Raw genomic sequence first — 12507 nt, 5'->3', positions numbered from 1 at the left:
TACGTTCCTCTATCAATAGAACCCACCGTAGCCCATCTGCGTTCCTCTATCAATAGAACCCACCGTAGCCATCTACGTTCCTCTATCAATAGAACCCACCGTAGCCCATCTACGTTCCTCTATCAATAGAACCCACGTAGCCCATCTACGTTCCTCTATCAATAGAACCCACCGTAGCCCATCTACGTTCCTCTATCAATAGAACCCACCGTAGCCCATCTACGTTCCACTATCAATAGAACCCACCGTAGCCCATCTACGTTCCTCTATCAATAGAACCCACCGTAGCCCATCTACGTTCCTCTATCAATAGAACCCACCGTAGCCCATCTACGTTCCTCTATCAATAGAACCCACCGTAGCCCATCTACGTTCCTCTATCAATAGAACCCACCGTAGCCATCTACGTTCCTCTATCAATAGAACCCACCGTAGCCCATCTACGTTCCTCTATCAATAGAACCCACGTAGCCCATCTACGTTCCTCTATCAATAGAACCCACCGTAGCCCATCTACGTTCCTCTATCAATAGAACCCACGTAGCCCATCTACGTTCCTCTATCAATAGAACCCACCGTAGCCCATCTACGTTCCTCTATCAATAGAACCCACCGTAGCCCATCTACGTTCCTCTATCAATAGAACCCACCGTAGCCCATCTACGTTCCACTATCAATAGAACCCACCGTAGCCCATCTACGTTCCTCTATCAATAGAACCCACCGTAGCCCATCTACGTTCCTCTATCAATAGAACCCACCGTAGCCCATCTAGATTCCTTTATCAATAGACCACAAGACCATGAGGTTCGGGGGGAGGAGTGGGGCATAGCATTTTTTCTTAGATTTTCTTTCCCCTTTTCCACCTCATTGTCATCATAAATTATCTACCTACCAAATGTGACGCATGAACAGAGAAGAAACCACATTCTGACATCACAGCAGACTGTTACACACCCACTCAACACGTCAGCACAACACACGCACAACACTGTCACAGAGGAGCAACATGACCCCTCAACAAGACACAGGCTGGCACCTGGTGATGATCCAACCCTCTCCTAACAGTGGGGGGGGGGCATACGGTAGCATCCACACAGTGGACTGTGCTAGGTGGGGGGTTCTCTGTACACTGAATCACTTAAGGCACAGCTTGGGGAACGGCATGGATCCATGTCATCCCTTATGACAGTCCAGTCGGACAGTGCCAAGTGTGAAAGGTGGTCTCTGGGGCTCCCTCTGGTGGCTCGCTGCGGTCCAGAGTCCAGAGTTCGGGGTCAAGGCTAACACAATCCTTGGCTACACTGGATGTGTGTGGTGTCTGGGTGTTTGAATTAAACTGTGAGAACAGAGATATGTAACTTGACAGTAAAGTACAGACAGCAGTTAGGCCTACCTTAAATCCTTAGCACCAACAAGAAAAAGCCCAAGTATTAATACAAATGGCACATCGTTTTAGTGTATAGGGTGAAGCACATACGAATGATTTTTGTGTAACACCAGTGTTGTGGTAGAAAACGTTATTCCATGTGTGAACAATTAGACCATATTATTTGGCCATAAACTGAGCCATTTCATGTTTGAAATGCATGTGCATCTGTTTCATCGGAGACTGCAGACGCGCTGTCAAAATATCTAACTCGTCAGATTCAAATGCGCTCATGGCTCTTAAAGGGGATGGGAGCTGGCACTCTCATTGGTTTATTGCACGTTACGCCCAAACCACACCTACGGGTAATTAGGCTACTTCAGACCAACCTTTTTAAGATATAAGTAATTTCTCGCGCCGGTTAACTAGCGACATCGCCGGTGAACCGCCCACAAAGCTAATTGCGCTTGGCGCTTCTCACTTGCGTTTCAGACCGTTAAAATAGGGCTCAAGGTCTCCATTTGGCAATAAAGAAATTCTTTAGAAAGTTTGGATCCATTTTGGTTTATTTAAAATGTGTTTGTGTGTCCTCTGTTGGCTCACTTTTTAAAGTGAAAATTGTAGAAATTAATTATCCAACCCTTACATACTAAACCTCTAAATAAAATACATGTGAAATGTAGTTTTTCATAACTCTCTAATTACACGAGCGTAACTGACCTGTCAATCATAACAGAGAAACACCAACAACATTTGAGCCTTGATGACCAATTAATGAAACAAAAGTGAAAGTACCAATTGAGCCAGACACTGAAGACGGGAAGAAATGGATCAATGTATGTATCGGACTGTCAATCCATATATAATAGAAAGGTTGTCAAGTGGAATCCATTGTTTTAGAAAGAGGAGCTTCAAATATAGTCTGGCAGCACCAGGTCTAGGTCGAGGCCCAGGTCCGGTTTCAGGTCAAGCTCAAGGTCCAGGTCTAGACCCAGGTCCAGGTCCAGTGCCTTCCGGCGCTGACACTTGGCGTAGGCGGAGTGAAGAGGAGAGTGAGACGGAGCGGGCGTGGGTGTGGCTGGGCTGGGGGCAGAGAGTGAGACGGAGTGGGCGTTTGGAGTGAGGAGAGGGGGGTGCACTGTGAGCCAGAGTTCCCTGCAGAAGGCAGCGGGCGGCCCTGTGGGTCCAGGGCTATGTAGGGGACATCAGTTCAGGAACTGGGTGTAGCCCTCCGCCCCGGTGACGATCACGTCCATCCAGATGCGCATGGCCTCGGGCGAGGGGGCCACCATGTAGTAGAGGCGGTCGTGGGTCTTCACGCAGAAGGTGAGGGGGGGGTTGGGGCTCTGGAAACACATGGTTATCCTCATGAGGCCACACACAAACACGGGGAATACTAAGACACATTAAACCTCCATTAGTAGCCTACTAGGTAAAGGGGCCTATTCACCAAGAATACTAATACGGTCTCTCGCGCACACCTGACACATCTGGACTGTCTGCAAAAAAATTATGTATTTGATTTTAATGAAAGCCCAGCAGGAGAGAGCTTTTGGCAGGAGCCCAGGTTTAAACGTTGACGCAACTCTCGTGCCTCAGTACACCGCACGACCCCGAGAGCTGCCTTTATTCAAACACCACACATAACTGAAAACACGGCACAACTGACCAACACACACAACACTCTCACTAATGGTCCAGATCACACCACACATCACAATTAACACACAAACAATAAAGAACCCAAACCCGTTAACCCCACTTAACCTAATAACACAACAAGTTATACAAAGACAATAAAACCCCTTTTCCCCAAACATTATGAATACCCAGACTCCCCGGGGGGTAGGAGTCGCCACAATATGAACCTGTGTATTATTTGCATATCTTAGTATTCAATGCAAAATAACAAGGTACATTTATACATGGCACTATAGGACCTGTTTAATATAAAACACAATTGTATACAATATATAAGCAGGGGGTCCCCGCTCCATCCCTCCATCAGTATGGGGTTCCTTGGCCTGGGAAACGTTGAAGACCCCTGGTCTAGGGAGTAGATCTATTCATAGAATCATGTGTGTAGTCTTGTCACTAATGTATGATAAAATATGTCGAAAGGTGACTCAAGGTGTCTAAAAGGTGACAGCTCTTTGAACAGAAAATTCCTGAGCAACCAATCCCGAGAGGCTGTTTGTACACTGGACATTGTGGCATCCTGATTAACCTTTTATACACCCCTTTCCTGGTCAGCTAATCAAAAGAAAACAAATAGTTGTGCCAACTAAGTTCATAAGTATGCACTGCTTTACGGTGTTATAATTTAACTGATAGGCCTACTTTCACCTGCAATACATTTTGGTAGCTTCAGGAAAACAGCCAGGACTAAACCAGGGGTCAATGGGTACAAATTAACCAAGCAGACAGCACTACAAAAGTAGATAAGCATGCGTGGTAAATGGGTTGGTCAGTAAAGCAGATTTGTTCCCGAATTGTTCCAAAGTTTCTAGGTAATGGCAGGGCCTGGAATCGAATCAATGAAAAACCATTCGACACCAAGAGCATTAATAATTGCATAATGTTGTGATCATATGTTGTGATCTGATGTTCTAATGTTCTGATCTGATGATGACTTTGCAGCGTTTGTCCAGGATCAACACCCCGGTGTGTGTGAATGGTGATGCTCCCTCTGAGCAGCAATGTGTTTAATGTCCGCGTTCGAGTGAGGTTAGGCTTCCCGGACACCTATAGTATAACGCTATGTTGTGATGTGCATTTCATATACAATATCGCTCATTATACAACGGGGGGCCTAAATCCAGCGGTCTGAGTGGTTCCTAACTGTTGTATAATGAGCGTATACATAACTGCTATGACGCCCGATCATTTTGTGAAAGTTTGCATATCACTCCGCGCCTGGAAGTAGAAACAGTTACAAAGTAAAACATATGTTGGATGATGGAGAGGGCAGGGACGCGGGAAGTGGGGGTGCTTAGGGTGCTGCAGCCCCCCCCCCCTGGCGGCCTCTGGCTGTAACTGCAAGTGAGAAGGTTTTATGAACAAATCAATACTTTTTTATTTATTTTTATAATTTTATCATACAACATGATTTTTCATTTAATTATTGACATCCACCCTTTTTATGATATTTATCATATTATCATTTCAATTTATTTAGAACATTGTCTGAGTAGGCTGACGTAGGCTATGACGCACAACGCAGAACTGATAGCTGAATATCGTACTATGCTGATTTTACATATTGCATGTTGGTGTTCAACATCTGTTGTAGTGAACATTCTAAAACTGGTGTAAAATGTTGCTGCCATATTAATAGACACGTTGAATGTTATCGTTATGATTCTGGAATCCTGCACGTAAACTGGTTGGCAAAAAAAGAGCAAAGACGGACGGTTCACTTGACAGAGAAACCGTCACTTTCCTCATATCAGACAACTCGTAACTCTGGATGAAAATAAAGGCTTTCTTTCATTGTCACTCTCCTTTTAAACCTTTAGAAATAACCTCCTAAATCCTTGTTATAACGCTGTGTATAATCCAGGACCGCAACAGCTTGTCGGCATGTTGTTATAGTGTGAAATTCAGCGCAGTATCAGCCGAGTTGACTCTAATTTCCACATTGTTTACTTGCTGACGTTTGTGAATAACAGTGGCTAGTTGGCAGAACTCTTTTCACACACCAGTAGAGTGTTTATCAGAGCGGAGCCCTGAATGTTGCTCAGCATTTATTATGACGTCATTATATAGACTCTCTCTCAGCACCCCCCCCCCGCCCTTGGACTGACTTCCCGCGTCCCTGGTGTTACCCCCTATGTTTTATTCGATACTTTTCAACAGTGTTACCCCTTATGGGTTTTTCCTGACCACAGATAAAAAACGACAGTTTTTTTACGTTTCATTTGATAAAAACGACCCTTATGTTTTTATTCATGACGACCAATAAAAAACAACAGTGTTACCCCCTTTATGTTTTTATTCATGACGACCAATAAAAAACAACAGTGTTACCCCTTATGTTTTTATTCATGACGACCAATAAAAAACCACAGTGTTACCCCTTATGGTTTTTTTCGTGACTACCAAAGTAAAAACGACAGTGTCACCCCTCATGTTTCATTTGATAAAAACGACAGTGTTACACTGTCGTTTTTTATTGGTCGTCATGAAAAAAAACATAAGGGGTAACACTGTCGTTTTTTATTGGTCTTCATGAAAAAAAACGACAGTGTTACCCCTTGTTTTTTTCTTGATGACTGATAAAAAACGACAGTGTTACCCCTTATGTTTCATTTGATAAAAACGACAGTGTTACCCCTCATGTTTCATTTGATAAAAACGACAGTGTTACCCCTTGTGTTTTTTTTCATGACGACCAAAGAAAAACAACAGTGTCACCCCCTATGTTTTATTTGATAAATATCGACAGTGTTTTCCCCTTATATTTATTTCATGACGGCCGATAAAAAACGACAGTGGCACCCCTGTCGACGTTTTTGCAGGGATCGGAACATGAGCTATTTAGAGTGTTACCCTCCGAACTTAACAATGCACCATCAAGACACCGGTTAAAGTCATCACAAAGGTTATACTTGACTTTATAATTCGCATGAAATAGAGAAACGATACTTCCAACAGAGGTCATCAACCGGACTTGAACCCCGGTCTCGAGGGGGTTAGGCAGAGTGCACCCTACTGCACCACTGAGGCGATGACAATACACAATAATCAATCATCAATAAAGAGGATATACATGACATTAAAATGTATGTGTGTATTTCTATTATTTCCCTAATGTTTTTTTTTCAAGACGACAAATAATAAACAACAGTGTTACCCCTTATGTTTTTTTTCATGACGACCAATAAAAAACAACAGTGTTACCCCCTTTATGTTGTTTTTCATGACGACCAATAAAAAACAACATGGTTACCCCTTATGTTTTTTTTCATGACGACCAATAAAAAACAACAATGTTACCCCTTATGTTTTTTTTCATGACGAACAATAAAAAAAGGAACAGTGTTACCCCTTATGGTTTTTTTCGTGACTACCAAAGAAAAACGACAGTGTCACCCCTCACGTTTCATTTGATAAAAACGACAGTGTTAAACTGTCGTTTTTTATTGGCCGTCATGAAAAAAAACATAAGGGGTAACACTGTCGATATTTATCAAATAAAACATAGGGGGTAACACTGTTGTTTTTCTTTGGTCGTCATGAAAAAAACCACAAGGGGTAACACTGTCATTTTTTGTTGGTCGTCATGAAAAAAAACGACAGTGTTACCCCTTGTTTTTTTCATGACGACTGATAAAAAACGACAGTGTTACCCCTCATATTTTATTTGACAAAGACAACAATGTTACCCCTTATGTTTTTTTTCATGACGACCAATAAAAAACAACAGTGTTACCCCTTATGTTTTCTTTCATGACGACCAATAAAAAACAACAGTGTTACCCCTTATGGTTTTTTTCATGACGACCATAGAAAAACGACAGTGTTACCCCTTATGTTTCATTTGATAAAAACGACAGTGTTACCCCTCATGTTTCATTTGATAAAAAGGACAGTGTTACCCCTTGTGTTTTTTTTCATGACGACCAAAGAAAAACAAGTGTCACCCCCTATGTTTTATTTGATAAATATCGACAGTGTTTTCCCCTTATATTTATTTCAAGATGGCCAATAAAAAATGACAGAGTTACCCCTCATGTTTTTTCCATGTTGACCAATAAAAAACAACAGTGTCACGCCGGTCTACGTTTTTGCAGGGATCGGAACATGAGCTGTTTAGAGTGTTAACCTCCGAACTTAACAATGCACCATCAAGACACCGGTTAAAGTCATCACAAAGGTTATACTTGACTTTATAATTCGCATGAAATAGAGAAAAGAAACTTCCAACAGAGGTCATCAACCGGACTCGAACCCCGGTCACGAGGGGGTTAGGCAGAGTGCACCCCACTGCACCACTGAGGCGATGACAATACACAATAATCAATCATCAATAAAGAGGATATACATGACATTAAAATGTATGTGTGTATTTCTATTATTTCCCTAATGTTTTTTTTTCAAGACGACAAATAATAAACAACAGTGTTACCCCTTATGTTTTTTTTCATGACGACCAATAAAAAACAACAGTGTTACCCCCTTTATGTTGTTTTTCATGACGACCAATAAAAAACAACATGGTTACCCCTTATGTTTTTTTTCATGACGACCAATAAAAAACAACAATGTTACCCCTTATGTTTTTTTTCATGACGAACAATAAAAAAAGGAACAGTGTTACCCCTTATGGTTTTTTTCGTGACTACCAAAGAAAAACGACAGTGTCACCCCTCACGTTTCATTTGATAAAAACGACAGTGTTAAACTGTCGTTTTTTATTGGCCGTCATGAAAAAAAACATAAGGGGTAACACTGTCGATATTTATCAAATAAAACATAGGGGGTAACACTGTTGTTTTTCTTTGGTCGTCATGAAAAAAACCACAAGGGGTAACACTGTCATTTTTTGTTGGTCGTCATGAAAAAAAACGACAGTGTTACCCCTTGTTTTTTTCATGACGACTGATAAAAAACGACAGTGTTACCCCTCATATTTTATTTGACAAAGACAACAATGTTACCCCTTATGTTTTTTTTCATGACGACCAATAAAAAACAACAGTGTTACCCCTTATGTTTTCTTTCATGACGACCAATAAAAAACAACAGTGTTACCCCTTATGGTTTTTTTCATGACGACCATAGAAAAACGACAGTGTTACCCCTTATGTTTCATTTGATAAAAACGACAGTGTTACCCCTCATGTTTCATTTGATAAAAAGGACAGTGTTACCCCTTGTGTTTTTTTTCATGACGACCAAAGAAAAACAAGTGTCACCCCCTATGTTTTATTTGATAAATATCGACAGTGTTTTCCCCTTATATTTATTTCAAGATGGCCAATAAAAAATGACAGAGTTACCCCTCATGTTTTTTCCATGTTGACCAATAAAAAACAACAGTGTCACGCCGGTCTACGTTTTTGCAGGGATCGGAACATGAGCTGTTTAGAGTGTTAACCTCCGAACTTAACAATGCACCATCAAGACACCGGTTAAAGTCATCACAAAGGTTATACTTGACTTTATAATTCGCATGAAATAGAGAAAAGAAACTTCCAACAGAGGTCATCAACCGGACTCGAACCCCGGTCACGAGGGGGTTAGGCAGAGTGCACCCCACTGCACCACTGAGGCGATGACAATACACAATAATCAATCATCAATAAAGAGGATATACATGACAATAAAATGTATGTGTGTATTTCTATTATTTCCCTAATGTTTTTTTTTCAAGACGACAAATAATAAACAACAGTGTTACCCCTTATGTTTTTTTTCATGACGACCAAAAAAAACAACAGTGTTACCCCCTTTATGTTTTTTTTCATGACGACCAATAAAAAACCACATGGTTACCCCTTATGTTTTTTTTCATGACGACCAATAAAAAACAACAATGTTACCCCTTATGTTTTTTTTCATGACGACCAATAAAAAAAGGAACAGTGTTACCCCTTATGTTTTTTTTCATGACGACCAATAAAAAAAGGAACAGTGTTACCCCTTATGTTTTTTTTCGTGACTACCAAAGAAAAACGACAGTGTCACCCCTCATGTTTCATTTGATAAAAACGACACTGTTACACTGTCGTTTTTTATTGGCCGTCATGAAAAAAAACATAAGGGGTAACACTGTCGTTTTTATTGGTCGTCATGAAAAAAAACATAAGGGGTAAGACTGCTGTTTTTTATTGGTCGTCATGAAATAAACATAAGGGGTAACACTGTCGATATTTATCAAATAAAACATAGGGGGTAACACTGTTGTTTTTCTTTGGTCGTCATGAAAAAAACCACAAGGGGTAACACTGTCGTTTTTTATTGGTCGTCATTAAAAAAAACGACAGTGTTACCCCTTGTTTTTTTCATGATGACTGATAAAAAACGACAGTGTTACCCCTTATATTTTATTTGACAAAGACAACAGTGTTACCCCTTATGTTTTTTTCATGACGACCAATAAAAAACAACAGTGTTACCCCTTATGGTTTTTTTCATGACGACCAAAGAAAAACGACAGTTTTACCCCTTATGTTTCATTTGATAAAAACGACAGTGTTACCCCTCGTTTCATTTGATAAAAACGACAGTGTTACCCCTTGTGTTTTTTTTCATGACGACCAAAGAAAAACAACAGTGTCACCCCCTATGTTTTATTTGATAAATATCGACAGTGTTTTCCCCTTATATTTATTTCATGACTGCCGATAAAAAATGACAGTTACCCCTCATGTTTTTTCCATGTTGACCAATAAAAAACAACAGTTTTTACAGTCTGTCAACGTTTTTGCAGGGATCGGAACATGAGCTGTTTAGAGTGCTAACCTCTGAACTTAACAATGCACCATCAAGACACCGGTTAAAGTCATCACAAAGGTTATACTTGAATTTATAATTCGCATGAAATAGAGATAAGAAACTTCCAACAGAGGTCAACAACCGGACTTGAACCCCGGTCTCCAGGGGGTTAGGCAGAGTGCACCCCACTGCACCACTGAGGCGATGACAATTCACAATAATCAATCATCATTAAAGAGGATATACATGACATTAAAATGTATGTGTGTATTTCTATTATTTCCCTTTTTTTTTCAAGACGACAAATGATAAACAACAGTGTTACCCCTTATGGTTTTTTTCATGACGACCAATAAAAAACAACAGTGTTACCCAGGGACGCGGGAAGTGGGGGTGCTTAGGGTGCTGCAGCGGCCCCTGGCTGTAACTGCAAGTGAGAAAGTTTTCTGAACAAATCAATGTATGTATGTATGTATGTATGTATGAACCAAGAAGACATTTTGCATTTCAACAGCTCAAAAGGGTACCTTTTCCATTTATCCAGCCACCAGACCAAGTAGGCCTATATAGGCTGCTCAATGAGTGGATAAACAGACCCATCAACGTAAACAATTTGGTTCAGAGGTAGTTTAATGAGTCAGGTCCTACTTAGACTAGTCCACTATGTCTTTCGCTCAGCTCCCACAGCTTTTTAGCTGCAACATCATCCTTAGCTTTAGGATAGAGATCCCTGACTGTGCAGTTGGAGAAATATCTGCCACTGAGGCCTTCGATGCCATCCTGGAGAGCACAGTGCAGAGTGGTTTGGGCCCCCTGTTCTGTGTTCTTGAAGAAGAAGGCAGTGATGGGCTTGAGCAGAGCTTTAAGCACATTGCTCGAGTTACGGCTAAGCTCGGAATTTATGGCTCCTGAAACAATGAAAGAATTAGTCAATTAGCAAACCCACAAATACAACCAATACTACTTACTAAACTGGTGTTTAGTTGGTCAGATTGATGCATGATTCTAGGAACTCACCTGGATGGAGGCTGTAGCAGGTGACTTTAGTGCCCTGGAGTCTCTTTGCTAGCTCGTGGGTAAAGAGCACATTACACAGTTTACTGTCACTGTAGATCTGCATGGTTTGCCAAAACGAGGTCCCCGTGCCCAAAGCCTTGTGAGTGTTCAGACACTTAAAGTCGATCTTCCCAAAGTTATGTCCCACAGAGGACACGGTGACCACCCTGCTTGGGCCACATGTCTTGAGCCTCTCCAGCAGTAGGTTGGTCAAGAGGAAGTGACCGATGTGGTTGACTCCAAACATCATTCCCAAGCCATCTTCTGTCTTACCTTGCAGAAGGATCCCTGTGGACCAAATGGCGATAGGTCAAAACCCTGCATTTTATTCTTCAGAGAAAACCTAATCAGCACTTCCCCATTCTATCTTAACTCATAGGGGGAGTCTATGTAACACAAAATGCATCACTAAAGGCAATTTAAAATAGAATTTACCAGCATTGTTGATCAGAAGGTCCAATCTGTCTTCGGTTTTTAGGAAGTTCTCAGCAAAGGTGCGAACAGACTTTAAGCTCCCAAGATCCAACTGCATGAACACCACTTCTTTGCTCCTGCTCTCCTAATGCCACACACATGAAGAGTTTTCGATAAAGCTTTTCATGTCATTGCCAGTGTTGCCTGATTAGGTCAGATTTCCCACCCAATCTAGCAACCCTGTCTGAAGCGCGCTGCAGCCAAATCTGACCCAATCTGGCAACACTGGTCATTGCCATTTAAAAGGAATGAAGGCCCAAGTTTATTTACCTCCATGACTTCAGCCAGAGCAATTTCTCCTCTCTGTTGACTTCGACAGGCAAGAATGACCCTGGCGCCTCTTGTAGCCAGATTTATGGCCGTCTTCTTTCCGATCCCTGTGTTGCTACCTCCAGACGTATGGAGAGAAGGAATAACAATTGTTTGATGAATGCGATTATTACATATGATTAATCACTCTTTTTATATGCCTGTGTGTCTGTGTATATTGTGATTTAAAGGTAGGCCTAACTGTTTAAACAAGGTCAGAGTAAAGACGTTTGTTGTCCATCCGTTTCGTTGCAGTAACAAAAAAAATAAAAAAGTAGACGAATACCCATGTTAAATAAATGGGTTGAATTCCTTACCAGTCACAATCACAGTTTTCCCATGAAGTTTAGCAGTGCTTGTGCATCGGTTTCCTTTGACGACTAAATTGTGGAAAATATACCCGATGCCAATAACGCATCCCACAATCAATAGAAAGTAAGACATCATGTCGGACATATCCGTCTTTAAAAAGTAACGAGAGCCAAACTGAGTGGTAGAAGCAGAGGTAGACCTAAAAGAGTGAAGAGCTATCACTATTTGTAGCCACACCCCCTGATGAATCAAACCTCCACAACCGGAAAAGCATGATCCTGTGACTGTCGCCAAATGGGTTGGGTTTTGATATATACTTAAGAAACTTGTACAATTATTAAGCCTCAAGTCTTAAACAGTGGTGCTGGTATTTTACATGCGACTTTGACAAATAAGTTTATGCAGTGTATTATATTCATAATAACCCTGTGCAACATCCATAAGGTCTAGACTCTAGAGAGTAGATCTATTCACAGTGTCATGTGCCTAGTCTTCTCACTATTACATAATAAAATATGTCTAAAGGCGACTGGAGCTCTTGGAAC

The 12507-nt window shown here is 41.2% G+C and overlaps 1 protein-coding gene and 1 long non-coding RNA gene across 2 annotated transcripts; one reads left to right on the top strand and one right to left on the bottom strand.

Moving 5' to 3' along the window:
* The first annotated feature begins 566 nt into the window (after positions 1-566).
* LOC132474559 (uncharacterized) lies at positions 567-2600 on the top strand. Its single transcript, XR_009529678.1, has 2 exons — positions 567-2334; positions 2371-2600. It is a non-coding gene; the product is annotated as an uncharacterized LOC132474559 (long non-coding RNA).
* Positions 2601-10422: 7822 nt separating this feature from the next.
* On the bottom strand, positions 10423-12227 carry LOC132473997 (dehydrogenase/reductase SDR family member 13-like). Its single transcript, XM_060074399.1, has 5 exons — positions 11968-12227; positions 11612-11730; positions 11303-11426; positions 10829-11155; positions 10423-10719 (listed from the first exon to the last, which is right to left on the bottom strand). Exons 1-5 carry the CDS (start codon positions 12104-12106, stop codon positions 10460-10462), a joined length of 969 nt encoding a protein of 322 aa, XP_059930382.1. The 5' UTR covers positions 12107-12227; the 3' UTR covers positions 10423-10459.
* Positions 12228-12507: the final 280 nt, after the last annotated feature.

This window comes from Gadus macrocephalus, chromosome 16, assembly GCF_031168955.1.
Source record: "Gadus macrocephalus chromosome 16, ASM3116895v1".
Classification (NCBI taxonomy): Eukaryota; Metazoa; Chordata; class Actinopteri; order Gadiformes; family Gadidae; genus Gadus; species Gadus macrocephalus.
This window is presented reverse-complemented; position numbering and strand designations above follow the sequence as displayed.